This window comes from Anomaloglossus baeobatrachus, chromosome 1, assembly GCF_048569485.1.
Source record: "Anomaloglossus baeobatrachus isolate aAnoBae1 chromosome 1, aAnoBae1.hap1, whole genome shotgun sequence".
NCBI lineage: Eukaryota > Metazoa > Chordata > Amphibia > Anura > Aromobatidae > Anomaloglossus > Anomaloglossus baeobatrachus.
Genome location: NC_134353.1, coordinates 762,109,472 through 762,124,777, shown reverse-complemented (window position 1 = coordinate 762,124,777; position 15,306 = coordinate 762,109,472). Strand labels below are relative to the sequence as shown.

Below are 15,306 nucleotides of genomic sequence, written 5' to 3'. Positions count from 1 at the left end.
ACGCTACTGAGCATGCGCAGTGGAAGAAACCGGATGCGGCGGCCGGATGCGTTTTTTTCCGCATCGCGTCACATCCAGTGTCCATAGGCATGCATTGAAAATGCGCCGCAGCGGACGGATGCGGCGCGATGCGGGTTTTTTTGCCGGAGCAAAAACGTTGCAGGCAACGTTCCATCCGGCCGCGGCATCGGCTAAATCTGCCGCATGCGGCAAAAACCGGACCGAACGCAAGCCCATGCGGCATAATACGGCACTAATGTAAGTCTATGCAAAAAAAAAACCGCAACCGGCGGCATAAAAACCGGTTGCGGTTTTCCTGCAGACCGCCGTATTGTGCCGCAGAGCAAAAACCGGATGTGTGAAAGTAGCCTGAGTGGCATGTGGCCGGGAGTATGCCGTTCCCACCGCTGACAGTGGCGAATCCTTGTGGCATGCCGTTTGTATGATGTGAGGATTCTACAAGAACATAGAGTGACACATAATGTCTGCAGACTTGTCATTTTAGACCTGACAACCCCTTTAATTGCTAGACATGCCATAAATGATAGGTTCCTCATCTGTGCGCAGCATAATGTAGGAAAAGAGACCCTTATTCTAATGATTTACCACTGTGTCCAAACTGCTGCATTCAGTAAACTATTAAAGTTCTTAGATGTAGTATGAAGCAGAGCTGAGAAGGTTAAGCCTGCCCACACCATGCTTTTTATGTACATTGTCTATTGACTGTGAGCTGCTTATCACAAGATGGAAAGTGGTCAGTCTAGGTCTCAGTGCTTTTGTAGCTGTTGTGGTCAAGGCATTGATAAGGTTCTAGTTATAAAACAGTCATTGTAAGTAAACAGCAGCCAGCTTTATAAGAGCCACCTCCACTGAGATCTGGTTTTTAACCCCTACCTCATGCTGTCCTCAGATTACATAGCAAAGACCTGCTGACAATTCCCTTTAAATGTTATAGAAATACAAATTGATTATACATAGTAATGTACCTGTATTCTGGCAGCCGTGCTGACGTTTACTGCACTTCCAAGTTAATGCTAAGGCCATGTGCACACATTGAGTATGTTGTTGATTTTTTTTTTTTTACCTCAGTATTTGTAGCCAAAACCAGGAGTAAAAATGTCAGAAGTGTGACGTGCTGCTTACACTTTTCTTATGATTGTTCCACTCTGGGTTTTGGCTACAAAAACGGAGGTATAAAATCTCACCAAATATTCAACATGGGTACATGGCCTCACACAGACGTGACCTTCTCTCACTTTTCTGTTTGCATGTAACTATCGATGTGATCAAAGGGGCCTGGCTTAAAGGGAACCTGTCACCAGATTTTTCACTATTAGGCTCTGTGCGCACATTGCGTTTTTACCTGTGGGGGGTTTTTTTGCATTTTTTCTGCAGAAATTTCTTGAGAAAATGGTTGTAACCTTTCTGCAGACATTCCCCAGCAAAACCTATGGAAAAAAAAATATCTGTGCGCACACTGCGTTTTTTCTTTCCCAAGAACATTCTTTCTGCAGAATTTCTTGAGCAAAAGAGTGAGCATGTCACGTCTTTTCTGCAGGTACCTGCATTTTTTGCCATAGATAATGGTAAAAAAAACGCAGGGACCAACCTGCGGGAAAAAACGCATGCGTTGTTCGGTGCGTTATTGGAACGCAAGTGCGCTAATTTTCCAGACTCTCAATACATTTCTTGACAAAAATCCTTTTTGTAGTGCGCACAGGGCCTCAAACTAAAAGAATCCCCTTCTGCAGCTCCTGGGCTGCATGCTATGAAGGTGCACCTTGGCCCTGACTCCCCTTGCAGACCCCAAAAATAACTTTATAAAACTTGATAGTTATGTATGTGAATTACCTGTTTGGGTCAGATGGGCAGGCTCATTTTCTGCTCCTTTATCCCCTCCTGCCGCTGTTCGACCTCCTCCTTTCTTGATTGACGTGATGACGCCTCCGTCATCATCCTCGTTGCATTTTTCTAAATCTCACGCCTGTGCAGTCATGTCCGCTCTCGCAGGCGCAGTTCGCTCTGCCATTACGTGGGCAGAGCAGAAAACATTGCTGCCCTCGCGTGCGCCGGTGAGCTAAATGCGCAGGCGCGAGATTATAGTGGGTGCTGTGCATAACCTCATCAGTGTCACCCTCTACCCGACCATAATCTCGCGCCTGCACATTTAGCTCACCGGCGCGCTTGCAGCTATGTTTTTTGCTATGCCCGCGATATGGGAGAGCGAACTGGGCTTGCACGAGCGGACCTAACTGCACAGGCGCAAGATTTGAAAGAGCAAGAAAGATGGTGACGGATGTGTCATCACGTCAAGTCAATCAAGAAAGGAGGATGGCGATCAGCGGCAGGAGGGGGGACAGGAGCAGAAAATGAGCGTCTCCTCCTGATCGGTGTTACTGCTCCGCGCTCTTCCCATCTATTTCCTGCCTCAGGGCAAGATGGGAAGGAGGTGACGTGGGGTCACCAGCAGCGCGCTTGCGCAGAAAGAAGCAGGCTGAGGGGGAAAGCGCGGTCCCGCGATTATGGGCGGTTGCTTGTTAATAAACATAACAGCACCGCCCATAATCTAAACCCTGCGCGCACGTCACCAGCGGTGACACTGGGCACAGTGCTCATCCACGAGAGATGAGCACTGGGCATGCGCAGGGATGGCTGGAGCAGTGGGCGGCGTCCAGAAGTATGGAAATCAGCGATGGGGGCGGCATACAGGACCAGGGGGCAGAATAACGGCCATCAGGCAGCCCGCCCCCGTGTCAGATTTACCGAATCCAAAGCCAAAAAGGTACCTCTATATAAAGTCTTTTTTTGGGTCAGAAAGGGGGCACAATACTAACAGGGACCGTTATAGAATGCAGCCCAGGAGCTGCAGAGGGGGAATCTGTTAGGTTTTAGGGGAAATTTCTGTTGACAGGTTCCCTTTAAAAAGGTTGTCCCCTACTTTTATATTGATAGCCTATCCTTAGGATATTCCATCAATGTCTGATCAGCCTGGGTCCGATATCGTACTCCCGCCGATCAGCTGTCCTCGGTGCCGCCGGCAGCCAGAAATGCTCAGTTCTGGAGCTGCCCCATCCACTAATGGTGGCTGCGGCTGGGTACTGCACAACCTCCTCCCACTCATATTAATACAGTACCCAGCCGCTATCAGAAGACAGAGCATTCCCTGCTGCTGCTGACAGCACTGAGAACCGCTGATTGGCAGGGGGGGCGGACGTTGGGCTACGGCTGATCAGACATTGATGACCTATCCTAAGTATAGGCCATCAATGTAAAAGTAGTGGACAACTGCTTTACAGGGAATCTGTTACCAGGTTTATATCCCCTTATCTGAGAGCAGCATAATGTAGGGGCAGAGATCCTGATTCCAGCAATGTATCACTGGGCTGCTTAGTGTTGTTTTGATAAAATCACTGTTTAATCAGAAGTAAATTATCATTAGAGGACTACTTGTCCTGCTGCCAAGTAGTCCAGCATATTCATGAGCTCAGTATAACTGCTAGATCGGCAGCAGAAAAAACATTGGTTTTATCAAAATGAAAGCAAACAGCTCAGTAAGTGACACATCGCTGGAATCGGGATCTCTGTCTCTGCATTATGCTGCTCTCATGGGGTAGCAAAAACCTGGTGACCGATTCCCTTTAAGTCTGAGTTCAGACATGCATAGGAAAAAGCACCTATTTTTCTTCCAAAATAGACAATTTTTTCATGTGTGGAGTATTCCGTGTATCCCGTCTCACGTCCATGTGTCTACTTTTCACAATGTATGGCATCCATTTTTTTTACATCTGCAATTTTTTCTTTTTCATTTTTTATTTATTTTTTTAAATATAACAAAAGTTTTACGGACAAGACAGTGTTATCTGTAAAACGAAGGAAACTGGTGCATTCTGCTCCTCTATCCCGACACACATACAATCTGAACTGTAAAGGGGCCTTTACACGCTGCCACATCGCTAGCGATTGCTTGCGATGTAGCGAGCAATAGCACCCGCCCCCGTCGTTCGTGTTACATTTGGTGATCACTGCCGTAGCGAACATTATGGCTACGGCAGCGTCACACGCACTTACCTGGTCAGTGACGTCGCTGTTGCTGCCGAACAATCCCTCCTTCAAGGGGGAGGTGTGTTTGGCGTCACAAAACGGCCGCCCAATAGAAGAGGAGGGGCGGAGATGAGCGGCCGAAACATGCCGCCCACCTCCTTCCTTCCTCCTTTCCGATGGACGCAGGTAGGGTGATATTCCTCGTTCCTGCGGTGTCACACGTAGGGATGTGTGATGCCGCAGGAACGACGAACAACCTGTGGAAAAAAACGCCAACGACCTTATGATTTGGAGCAACGTGTCAATGATCAACGATTTTTGCAGTTTTTGCGATTTGTTGATCGTCCCTCATAGCTGTCACACGCTGCAATGTCGCTAACAACGCCGGATGTGCGTCACAAACACCGTGACCCCGACGATATATCGTTAGCGATGTCGCAGCGTGTAAAGCACCCATTAGATTCAGTAACATTGCTGTGTGCTGTCCGGACACAATGCACTCATCTGAACAAGACCTTAAGTTGCGGAATCACAGAATAGGATATTTGAACATGCGGAAGGAAATTGTAAAGTTAGGGTTCTTAGCAAGGTTTCTGGTAAAGCACCGCTCCTGGTAATTTTATTTTTTTCGTAGCACTGCTGGAATTTGCTCTATATGGAAGTCCCCTGTATTATACCCACCTGTTGCCGTCTTCATCTTTCCAGTGGCGCTCTTCTTGGTCTTCTGTGTTTTGTGACCTGCCGGCAGCTCCAATGTTTGATGGAGCCGCCAGAGGTCACATCTGAGAGCCTCGTTCTGGCTCTCATAGACCTGCATCAGGAGCTTGTGATGTAACTTCTGACTTCCATCCAATCAGAAGTTACGGGCACAAGATGGCGCCATGGAACTGGAGCGGCACTGAAAAAACAAGCTAATATAAGGGGCGCATAATAAAGTGGACGGGGCTATTTTGCATTGCAGGCTAAGGGTGTGCTTTCTTCTGTGAGCCAGCACTGTAGAATCTGCAAGTGGCTCTCACTGGGGGTAAAAATGGTAAAATGAAGGTGTTTGTTGCCAATGTGAGTAACCCTGGCAGAAACATGCTCGGTCATTGCTGCAGGCAGGCGCTTTTTCCACCACATCAGTCTGGTGGCTTTATTTTTTTCTGTAGACATTTTAATAGGGATCCAATAGAGACAACTGTATTTGGTGAGCAAAGCCGTATGATCCCGATCACTAAAAAGAACCCGTGTGAGCTTCTCACCTCCCCTATGCTCAGACACAATCTCCAAATTCTCCATATACAGTATATCAGAAAAGTGAGTACACCCCTCACATTTCTGTAAATATTACTTCATTTCATGAGACGACACTGAAGATATGACTGTGATACATTGTAAAGAGGTCTGTGTACAACTTGTATAACAGTGTTAATTTGTTGTGCCCTTTAAGTAACTCTACACACAGCCATTAATGAGGTGAATACACCCCCTAAGGGAAAATGGCCAAAGTGTGTCCAAAGTGTCAGTATTTTGTGTGGCCGCCATTATTTTCAGGCACTGCCTTAACTCTCTTGGGCATGGATTTGACTAGAGCTTCACAGGAGCTGCTGGAATCCTCTTCCCTCCTCCATGACGACTTTATGGAGCTGGTGGATGTTTTGAAGATGCCCTAAATATTCTCCATAGGGTTTAGATCTGGAGACATGCTTGGCCAGTCCAGCACTGTTATCCTCATTTTTTATGCAAGGCAGTAATAGTCTTGGAAGTGTGTTTAAGGTCGTTATGTTGTATACTGTCCTGTGGCCCAGTTTCTAAAGAGACTGGATCATTTTCTGCTTTACTATCTCACAATACATGTGTACATTCATGGTTCCCTGAATGAACTGTAGCTCCCCACAGCCAGCAGCACTCATGCAGCCCCAAACCATGACACTGCCACCACCATTCTTGACTTAGACACACTTGTCTTTGTTCTCCTCACCTGGTTGCCCACACACACACTTGACACTATCTGAGCCAAATAAGTTTCTCATCAGACCACAAGACATGGTTCCAGTAATCCATGTCTTTAGTCTGCTTGTCTTTTTAGCAAAATGTTTGCAGGCTTTCTTGTGCATAATCTTTAGAAGAGGCTTCCTTATGGGATGACAACCATGCAGATCAGTTTGATGCAGTGTGCGGTGTATGGTCTGAGCATGGACAGGCTGACCCCCACCTATCCACAATACTGTTAGCACCTATACGTCTATTTTGAAAAGACAACCTCTGGATATGATGCTGAGCACATGTACTCCACTAGTTTGGTTGACCATGGCGAGGCCTGTTCTGAGTGGAACCTGCCTTGTTAAACTGCCTTATGGTCTTGGCCACCTGCTGCAGCTCAGTTTCAGGGTGTTGGCAATCTTTTTATTGCCTAGGCCATGTTAATGTAGAACAAATCTTTTCTTTCGGTTGTCAGAGAATTCTTTGTCATGAGGTGGCATGTTGATCTTCCAGTGACGATGATGAGTGTGTGAGCGATAACACCAAATTTACCACACCTGCCCCCTATTCACACCTGAGACCTTGTAACACAAAACAGTGACCTGATACCAGGGAGGGAAAATGGCTAATTTGGCACAATTTGGACACGTTACTCGTTTTTTGTTGTGGGTTTTTTTTTTTGTTTTGTTTTTAGCGGTTTAGACATTAACCGCTGTAATTTACAGGGCACACCAAATTTACACTTATACAAGCTTTACTACTTTACATTGTATCAAAGTGTCATATCCTCAATGTTTTCCCATGAAAAGGTATGATACAATATTAACAAAAAAATGTGAGAGGTGTACTTACTTTTGTGTTGTATTGCATGAGTGAGCTCACACAAAAGTATGGACATTTGCTAGACCTGCAGTTCAACACAGCTACTCCCAAAGGGAACCGACCAGCAGGACTTTCACATATAAAGTAAAGCCAGTGCTGTACTGGTGCTAGGATGATGAATGGAAGCATAGATTTTGTTCTGAGATTGGATGTCTTATTTCAGAATTATGTGCAGGTAAAGTTCCAGCAATGCTCTGGAAGCAAGGCCAGGCAGGCAGACGGGGGAGGGGGATAGATAGCAAGATCCGACGCACATAGTCCCTTCCTGTTGCACCTGTTAATCAAATAGCAGTGCATTGCTGGAACTTTACTTGCACATATTTCTGAAATACAACATCTAGTCTCTGAACAAAATCTATGCTTACATTCAGCATCCCAGAACCAGTATAGCACTGGCTTTACCTTATATATATATATATATATATATATATATATATATATATATATATATATATATATATATATATATATATATATATATATATATGAAAAACCTGCTCATTAGGGAGTTGACAGCCCTTTCAGCATGGAGTTTTGGAGAAAAGGAGTAAAGTAACATGATGGAATATATTTCTAAGATTCACAACTTTGCAAAGACTGATAAATTAGAAAAAAAAAGTGTTAATGAAATGAGTTTTTTCCTTCCCTAGCTGATAGTCTGTGCCCCTACATGATGCTGCTTTCATCCCAGCGATCTGTCACTTACTGGGCTGCTTGCTTGCTGTCATTGGGATAAAATCATTGTTTTATCTGCTGCAGATCTCTTGATACTCAATGCTGAGCTCTGTGACGGGTTATACAGAGCTCATGAATGTGGAGAACTACCTGGCAGCAGGTTGACTAGTCCTCTAATGATGATCTTCTGCTAATAAAAAATTGATTTTTTTATCAAAACCTCATTCTGCAGCCCAATAAGTGACACATTGCTGGAATCATGATTTCTGTCTCTACATTATTTTGCCCGCATATTAGTATGTAAACGTCTGGTGACAATTCCCTTTAAAGCTTGCGGTCTTCATAGTGATGACAATTCAATGCTAACACTCAAACAGCACAATGTGGCAAACCTAAAGTTGTATTGTCCTGTTGGTACTTCTGCATGCTGTGTCTGTCCGCCATGTGACGGTACATGTTAGGTACATATAGCAATGGCTGGGGGAGGGAATAGCCAGGCATGTCACACCTACATCATCTCCTGCTCCGTATTCATCATATGAGCCTGTTATTTAGTATAGTTAATTCTTTGGACCTTCTGATTGCTGTGGCTTGGTAATGCTTAGTTTTTATTTTTTTCTCCCTCCTCAAAGCTGCAGTGGAGAGTCAGGGTAAGAGCAAATCCTCTATTTTACATTTGTGCTTCATCCATGTAAACATACGAGGTTTAGAAACGTTTCACCTCCCGACGCCCCGTCACACCCCAGGGGTGCAGCAGTGAAAGTTTTCTTTTGTTTTGTGATGTTCTTGAGTACATCACTCATCCATTCGGCGTTGGCACTGGTGGTTCATGCATGCCCAAGATCACAGCAGTTAGTTGCATGCCAGCGGTGCTCATGGGACCTTTAAGTTCTGACATCTTGCCTCCTCGGTGGTTGGTGACTGAATGCGTGCTTGTTTTCCACTTTAATTCTTTCGCTTCTGAGGCGATAACTCATCCGGGTTAGTTTTGTTGTTGAATGCTAAAAATGTGAAAAATGCACCTATTACACTTAATGAAATGCATTACGGATTGCAATGACTTTGCACTTTTCCAAATATGAGCATGTGGGTTCATCATCCGGATCTATTCTCTTTAATGCTTTAGTTAATTCGCTTATAAAAATAAAATAGTGCCACCAACCAGATACACTTATTTCTGGATGGGAAGGATAGGTGTGAGCCGCAGTCCTCTCCAGAAGAACCGTAGATAATCGGGACAGAAAAGCATCACCACACTCCGTTCCTCCAGCCAAAAATGTACTAAAGTAGTGTTTACAATAGGTAGAAGAAGAAAAATGTGAAATCCTACATTAGAAACACAAAATGAATGGAGGGAGGATCAATCACATGGCAGACAAATTGCATCTGATGGACCTCATGGACTATAAGGATAGCTCTCTGTTATGGTGTCCATCATTGTACAGCAAAAATTGTGGAGTCTTCAATGAAAATGTGAAAATTATTAATTTAAAGAGTTATTCCCATCTCCAAATCCTATCCTATTATGCAGTAGGTGTAATAGTAATAATAATAATAATAATAATAATATTAGCAATAATAATATTAGCACATACCTCCAGTTAGAATTGTAGTATAGTTCTTCTGATTCACTGTCGCTTACCTCATGTGCAGGGCATTGCAGGACCTTAGGTATCCATGGTTATGACCACTAGTAACTAACTGTCATTATATGCGTAGTTGTAACCATGGATACCTAAGGTCCTGCAATGCCCTGCACATGAGGTAAGCGACATAGCGAATCAGAAGAACTATACTACATTTCTAATTGGAGGTATTTGCTGCTAATATTATTATACCTACTACATATTAGGATAGGACCTTGGAGATGGGAATACCCCTCTAAGTAAGAAATGGAAAGTGAAGCAGACGTTGCCCCTTTAGATTTGTACTTGGCGGTGGGGGTCTGAAGTTATGTGACCCGTGATGTGGCCCGATTTACATATAGCAGTGGTGACATCTACTTGATTACTTCTTGTACATCTTAGTTATAAATCTGGCTTGAAAAGTGAAGATTTTCCTAGAACAGGAAAAGCAGTCATCCTAATATTCCCTATTAGAGCAGGCTAACATGCTGTTGTCTTGTAAGCTAAGACACTAGTGTGTTTGGTGCAGTGTGATAAGGTTAGTTCATTCTATAGGTTTTATTTGTTCTCTTTGCTTATTGGCTTTTTTTAAGGTCTCATTTAATAGAGGGGTTCCCTATTTTTTTATCTTGTTTTGGCGATTTCTAGAACAAACGTGTTGTGGCTGCCTACATGCTGAAAGTTTGAAGCCATTGGTCAGGAGTTTGATAAATCTAGTGGCGAAAAGGTCTTTACATTGTAGAAGTGTCCCATTTCCGTGCAGTGGTAGTAGCCTTTTGGAAGACCTTTACTGTGCTCATTGAGTTTTGAGGGTTTTTTGTGTACAATGTCTTGTTTTCCCCCTTTTGGTGCTTGATTCGTACTGTTTACCATTGTCAGCCTTTCCTTGTCTTACCAAATCCCAAGTAGAAAATATTTTGTCTTCTGAGTATGTATGAAAATTTACCAGAATTTGAATCTGGTCGTCTCTTCAGCTTGGTTCTGATTTTGAAGTATTTTTCTTATTTTTTTTTTTTTAATTTATTTTATTTTTATAATTTATAACCTCACCCCCATGTATAGAGAGGTACTAGATACTTTTTGCCTTAAATTTCTAAAAGAATGCAAATTCTGTTTCTGTTCATAGGTTACAAGGCAGATCCATGAGCATGAGCAGGAGAACGAGTTGCGGGAACAGATGTCAGGATATAAGCGGATGCGGCGCCAGCACCAGAAGCAGCTGATCGCCCTGGAGAATAAGCTGAAGGCTGAGATGGACGAGCACCGCCTTAAGCTGCAGAAGGAGGTGGAGACTCATGCCAACAACGCGTCCATCGAGCTGGAAAAGCTTTCCAAGAGGCAAATCGTAGGCATGGATAAAGAGGTAAATGGCGGCCTTTGGTTATAAACATGTCCCTTCTACATTAAATATGTTTGTAAAATAGATTTAGGTAGACCTCTTAAAAATTCTATTTTGGGGTATCAGATTATTAAAAATAACTCAATAGTGCCAACACTATGCAGCAAATGACATAGTGTTCCTTGAGTTATTTTAATAGCATTCTTAAAACTAGAAATGTTTGAGGAAGTCATTGCCTTGTACCAGTTGATTTGAGTAGGTGCAGCACAAGAGAAGTCCTGCACAAGAAGGTTAGAAGCTGGAGATTACAGATGTGTAAGACTAGCCGAAGAGTCTTGAAACCTGCTAGATACCAATAAGTAGGTTAATGGAGACCATGGTCATTAGTATAACCGAAAAATTAGCCTGGCTTCTGAGATCATGATGGCTTCATAAGCCGAAATCGAGTTATGGGAAGATACTTTGGGGCAGGTATTAGGCCATGTTCACACATTCTGGATTTGATGCAGATGCCATCCCACAAATTTGCCGCAAACTACAGAGCAGTGCAAAAAAATATATAATTGTCAAAAGGTAATCAAAAACATCTAAAAAAAAAAATGGATGCATTTTCAGTGTGCAGCACGCTCGTTCTTGTGCAGGAAAGTTGTGCGTTTTTCCAGTGGATTTCACCTTATGTGTTGCTGTGTAATGCTACTGGGGGAAATCTGACATTTACTTGTATTCCATGTGTGAGCTTGTTTTAGTAGTGTCACTGGTCATGTAGAGGTGACTTACAGAGAATATATGGACAACATGTTTTAACATTGGATTGAAAGTGAGGAGGAAAGGACCGATCAGGCAAACCAAAGTAAACAATGTGCACAGAGCGATCTAGATTGCTCTGTCTGCTTAATCTGCCTTGTTCATCAGGTGATCAGCAGCGTGTTTAAATGCCAAGATAATCCTAGAATGAGCCTTATTAAAGGGGTTGTCCACTACTTGGACATCCCCTTCTCATTCCCCTTGTTCGTCCCCATAAAAATAAATAAGTTTATACTCGCCTCCGGTGTGGCTGCGGTTTCAGCTATGTCTAAAGCCGCTGGCCCCATGACCAATTAGTGCCTGGCATCTGTCTTTCCGCCTCCGGACATTTGAGCAGGATGTTAGCGCTGCACTGACTTTCTGCTCAAATGTCCAGAGGCGAGGAGAAGGAAGCCAGCGCTGATTGGTCCCAGGGCCCGCATGTTATAACAATGTCATGGTGGCGGCTTTAGACATCTCTGGAACTGCAGCCGCTTCGGCGGTGAGTATAGGCTTGCTTATTTTTACAGGGGGGCAAACAAGGGAAATGAGTAGGGATTGTCAAATTAGTGGACAACCCCTTTAACAATGCCCATTCACAATTTGCTTTCAGTATAAATGCAGCTTTACTTCCAGGTCATGACGCTTGATGTCTAGGGAGGAAGTTCTAGGTGAACAACATGGTGGAAACAGAAGGAGCTTAGGTTGTGAATATTGGTAAGACGGCTTTTTAGGAAAGCTGAAGAAATGTCTTTGGGAGATGTAAGTAGCTTCGTGTCAAGCACATAATGGTGGGAAGAAGTTAGCGTGCACTCAGCAGAGGATTGAGGTGTAAGCGGAAGGGGGTCTATGGCCCCTAAAATCCATGTAGAAATATTCGCTGCACACTCTTTGGTTGAATAACAGTGATGTTTAATAATTTAGGGGCAGTTATACACAATCAATAGGAGGGTGCAGCATTCACAATTGTGCTCGCCTCACCAACTGGATATATCCCGCACCTTCCTATTGATCGTTATTCAACCAAGGAGTGTGCAGCGAATATTTTCAACCACGTAATGGTGGCAATGGAAATCAAAGCTGTTGAAAATCTGCCCAATTGTGACTGTGTAATGAGATGAAAGGACGGGTCCAGCACTGGTTCTTGCTGAACACTAAGGCCATGGGCACACGCTGAGTATTTGGTGAGGGTTTTTTTTTCTCAGTATTTGTATTCAAAACCAGGAGTGGGACAATCAGAAAAAAAGTGTAATAGAAACTAGTGAGCCACTTCTGCATATTTTTTTTCCCCAACTTATGGTTTTGGCATAAAAATACTGAGGTAATAAGCTCACCAAATACTCACCGTGTGAATGTGGCCTTATGGAGAGAGCAAGTAGAAAGAACAAAGACCCTGAAGGACCAGGTGGACAGATGGGAGAAAACCAGAGTAGGACTGCAGTCCTTAGGGGTGCTTCACACACAGCGAGCTCGCTGCCGAGATCGCTGCTGAGTCACGCTTTTTGTGACGCAGCAGTGACCTCATTAGCGATCTCGCTGTGTGTGACAATGAGCAGCGATCTGGCCCCTGCTGCGAGATCGCTGCTCGTTACACACAGCCCTGGTTCGTTTTCTTCAAAGGCGCTCTCCCACTGTGACACACAGATCGCTGTGTGTGACGGCGACGAAATGAAGCGAGCAGGGAGCAGGAGTCTGCATCTGGCAGCTGTGGTAAGCTGTAACCAAGATAAACATCGGGTAACCAAAGTGGTTACCCGATATTTACCTTAGTTACCAGCCTCCGCAGCTCTCACGCTGCCTGTGCTGCCGGCTCTCTGCACATGTAGCTGCATTACACATCGGGTTAATTAACCCGATGTGTACTGTAGCTAGGAGAGCAAGGAGCCAGCGCTAAGCAGTGTGCGCGGCTCCATGCTCTTTGCACATATAGCTGCATTACACATCGGGTTAATTAACCCGATGTGTACTGTAGCTAGGAGAGCAAAGCTAAGCGGTGTGCGCTGGTAACTAATGTAAACATCGGGTAATCATGTTTACCTTAGTTACCAGTGTCCGCAGCTTCCAGACGCCGGCTCCGTGCAAGCGCAGCGTCGCTTGCACGTCGCTGCTGGCTGGGGGCTGGTCGCTGGTGAGATCTGCCTGTTTGACAGCTCACCAGCGACCATGTAGCGATGCAGCAGCGATCCTGACCAGGTCAGATCGCTGGTCGGATCGCTGCTGCATCGCTAAAGTGTGAAGGTACCCTTAAAACAAAGGAGCCGAAGTGCAAATAACAATTGAGTTGATCTACAGTGTCAAATGCAGGAGATCTAGAAGGATTAACAGTGGGAAATGACCATTGGATTTAGCTGACAAGAGATTATTAGATACTTTGGCTAATGCTGTTTCAACAGAATGCACAAGCCAGATTGTAAGGGGTCCATCAGAGACTTAGCAGATAGTTAATGGAGCAGATGAGTAACAATCAGCAAGATAGTTAGCAGGGGAGGAGGGATTAAGAGTTCATGTGGATTTTACATGGGGAATAACTTTACACTGCGATTCGGTCCACCATGTTATTAAAGACCATTTTTATTTTGCCTGAATTTGAATCATCCAAAGTTTTGACTGAAAGCCACCATGTTTATATAAATCCTACCCAAAAGATGAGTGTGACGGAAAATACAGCGGAACTAGTACACAAAATAAAAATGTATTGAATTGTATAATGTGCACCTATGTGCTGTAGTTTGCTGGGGTTAAGGATGTTTTAGACCAGGGGTCTCCAACCCTGCTGGGTTTATGGGCTGCACATAAAAAAAAAATAATAATAATTTGGGGGGGGCCCATCCTTTTCCTCATCTTGTAGAATTGTGCCCATCCTTGGCCCCATCCTGTAGACATTGGCCCCATCCTGTAGACATTTGCCCCATCCTGTAGAAATGTGCCCCATGCTTATCTCCTTGTAGTAATGTGCCCATCCTTGTCCCCAACCTGTTGTAATATGCCCCTCCTTGTGACCATCCTCTAGTAATGTGACCATCTTGTCCCTTGTAGTAATGTGCTCATCCTTGTCCCCTTTTACGAATGTGCCAATGCAGGTCCTCTTTTTGTAGCATTGTCCCTTTTACTGGTCCTCTTCTTGTAGCAATGTCAGTTCTTCACATACAGACACACACAAAACCAAAATATTCTTCTCATCTGTCCTCCGCTCACTCGGTGACCGCTTCCCTGCTCCTTGCGTCCCGCAGGCACCTGCCCCTTTAACAATCGCGGAAGTTGCAGGAGCCACAGCTGTCAGCGCTTTATTTGAGCGGAATGTTCATCCCTTGCAAAGGGAATCTGCTGGCAGAATTTCCCAGTCCCTCCACTAAACTATTCATATGAACATGTAGATCTTGCAAAGACAAGCCCATCAATACCTTTAGCTGAACAGTTTGCTCCTACCTTAGAGAGAAGTCGAAATCTATATGTGAATAGACATGGATATGAGGCAGAAGTGCTTTTGATCCATTAAAGTTCTTCTCAAGCCTCTGTCACCCCAGCTCTATTCCCCGCCCAGTGCTACCTACTACTGCTTGACTGACAGCTCATTTTGTGTGAAGTCACACAGCATATAGAGGCTGTCAGTCAAGCAGGAGGCGTCAGCACTGGGCGGGGAATAGAGCTGGAGTGACAGAGGCTTGAAGTGACCGGGCCAAATGTTTTAACTCAGACGTGTGACTTTGTGACAATAACTCTGCAGTGTTGTAACATATCCCAGTGATTGAGATTTATTTTTTTTTGTTACACACATTTTATGATAATGGTAAATTTAGGTCAGTATGTTTTTGATTTCATTTTATAATTTTCAAACTTTGTTTATCCCTTTAATCCCGATAGTCACACTACACAAATTAGTTAATGAATAACATTTAGCTCATGTCAGTTACATCAACACCATCTGTAAAATGTCTTTGTTGTTAGGATGTTAGAAGCTTTAAAATTGTAGCAGAAATGTTTCGTTGTTTTCAAGGA

General features: G+C 44.1%; 1 protein-coding gene across 2 annotated transcripts in view; it reads left to right on the top strand.

Annotated features, from left to right (window-relative positions):
• TAOK3 (TAO kinase 3) overlaps positions 1-15,306 on the top strand; it is a 159,220-nt gene that overhangs the window by 80,718 nt on the left and 63,196 nt on the right. Inside the window, exons 4-5 of one of the 2 annotated variants that reach the window (XM_075324247.1) lie at positions 8,196-8,213; positions 10,315-10,551. In XM_075324247.1, the coding sequence (XP_075180362.1) occupies positions 8,196-8,213; positions 10,315-10,551 (255 nt within the window). The remainder of the gene's footprint in view (positions 1-8,195; positions 8,214-10,314; positions 10,552-15,306) is intronic. The other variant, XM_075324255.1, reaches the window with a different exon arrangement.